This window comes from Camelina sativa, chromosome 6 (assembly GCF_030686135.1).
Source record: "Camelina sativa cultivar CO46 ecotype springtype chromosome 6, ASM3068613v1".
NCBI classification, from domain to species: Eukaryota; Viridiplantae; Streptophyta; class Magnoliopsida; order Brassicales; family Brassicaceae; genus Camelina; species Camelina sativa.
In genome coordinates, this window is record NC_141885.1 from 28,805,873 (window position 1) to 28,808,075 (window position 2,203).

At 31.7% G+C, this 2,203-nt stretch overlaps 1 protein-coding gene across 1 annotated transcript; it reads right to left on the bottom strand.

Annotated features, from left to right (window-relative positions):
- Positions 1-582: 582 nt before the first annotated feature.
- LOC147943095 (uncharacterized) lies at positions 583-1,611 on the bottom strand. Its single transcript, XM_087455478.1, has one exon. It carries the CDS (start codon positions 1,491-1,493, stop codon positions 696-698), a length of 798 nt encoding a protein of 265 aa, XP_087311604.1. The 5' UTR covers positions 1,494-1,611; the 3' UTR covers positions 583-695.
- Between the last annotated feature and the right edge of the window lie 592 nt (positions 1,612-2,203).

Consider the following 2,203-nt stretch of genomic DNA (forward strand, 5'->3'; position numbering starts at 1 on the left):
GTTTATATTTAATTTCCTTTTTTCGTTTGTAAACAAGAAAAAAAAAAGATAAGTTCTATTATCCCACATCGGATACTTCCTAATATGTGATGAGACAATATCTTCTATAAATACCAAATTAGTTTGCCTATTTCTAAGATAACTGGTTCAATATAGTAAGCCTTAAAATCAGGTAATTAATTGATTTTATTTTTATCAAGTTAATTTATTTTAAAATTTTAGTTAGTAGTTACCATAATATATTAAAAATGATTAAAGGTTATAAATAATAAATATATTACTCAGACAAAATTATTTTTCATATTATTATTATAATATTGAATTTAACATCAGTTTTTAAATGATAGAAATATTTTACATTAGTTTTGAGAAATGATTCAAATATTTTATATCAATTTAGTAAAAATGATGTAAATCTTATATCATTTTTTGTAATTGATGTAAACAAACATCAATTTTATTAATTGAAGCAAATATTTATCTCAAAGTGATGTAAATTATTTTTGCATCATTTAAACATGATAAAAATATATAAAATAAATGATGTAAATCAATCATTTTTTTTGTAGTGCATTGTAGAGAGATCGAGCATACTAATTCTCATTTATTCACATGAATTTTGAAAATCAAAATGATCAAAAACTATTGATACAGAAAAAGTTCGCATGCATTTTAATAGAATCCCAAAACTTGTGTTATCGTCGAATAGTGGAGGCCACGGCATGAGCCCAAAGCCTTAGATTATCTTTTAAGTCAACTTCCTTAGCCGCCAGCACCGGAACTCTCCACTTTATCTTCGTAGTGATCTGTTTTTCCCCTTTTCTTCCTCCACAATGATCCCACGCTTCCGACAAATATGGTCTCGCTACTCTGTTTATATTGCTCTTGTCTTCTTCTTCTCCTTCTTCTTCCTTTGTTACTTGCACTAATCCATCATGATCTTTCGTAACTAATCTTTGCAATCCAGGAAGAATCGAAACAAGGTCGGAGTCTTTATGGTCTTCCTCGGAAAAGACAAAACCTAGATCCATAAACCCTTTAAGCTCCTCGTACTCCAAATCCGACATACTCTTTCCCTTTCTTCTTCTTCTCACATTACTCTTCATCATCATCTTCTTCTCCGAAAGTACTCTCTCCCTTTCCGCAATCCTAAACTCATTCACTTCTTTCCCCGAGAGAATCGTCTGAAGCTTCATGGCCGTTGCTTTAACTGGTAAGACAGATCTAGGAGACAAGAATAAATCATCTGATGAAGAACTAAACAAACTTGTTTTAGAACTCGTCGTTTTCATCATCATCGTCTCATCACTCATAGCCTTCTCTACAAGAAAGCTCACCGGAAAATTCTTCACATCTTCTTCTCTTTTCTTTGGAATCTCTCTTTCTTCATGCTTCTCTCGACTTTTTCCATTCAGATTCTCTTTGTCTTTCTTGAGAATTAGTCTCTCGGACCAGTTTTGGTCAAACAGTCTCAACAACTCCTCTCCATCCATTTTTTTTTTTCTATGCTTTTTGGGTGTTTGGACTTTGGAGAAAGATGATGAAGGAAGAAATAGCGTTAGTAGGTATTTAAACCTTGTAATATAGCTACGTATGTAATATTACCTTTCGCTTCCGAATAATTTACGTGTGGACCCGTTTGTTCCACAACACACTACACTACTAAACAGCGCAATCAAATTCGAATGGGTCAGTCAAACTCATAAAGTCATCATACACCATTATATTGTTGTTGATTAATTAAATTCTTCTTTCCGTTATACAATTCAAATTCTTCATAAATTATAGCTTTTCGTTTGAATGCGTACATGATGTATTCAAAACATATTAAAAGATTTCAAATATATATTTACAACGTATATTAAAAGTACATATATTTCCTCTTGGCTCTTCGAAGGTTCGAATATCTTTTAGATGTGTGTGGACGCGGAAGGGAGCGTAAAGAAAAGAGTTGAATTATGAAATAAACAAATAATATACTACTCCCTACATATAGCAACTCGTTATGATTATTAGCAATTATTTTTCATATTTAACATGTGGTAAGACATGTCCATCTCATACCTAAAAGTGACCCACCTATCTCTCTCTGCACCTTAATTGTATATCTCAACCACAAAACCAAACAAAATAAATAGTTGTTGGTTAGTATTCGTTTACATATACGTGCTCTTTTAGCTACACTTAATATGGTATAGCAGAT

What these genes read in the sequence shown, in the direction of transcription:
- LOC147943095 (XM_087455478.1), bottom strand. Translation starts at nt 1,493, where the DNA reads ATGGATGGAGAGGAGTTGTTGAGACTGTTTGACCAAAACTGGTCCGAG.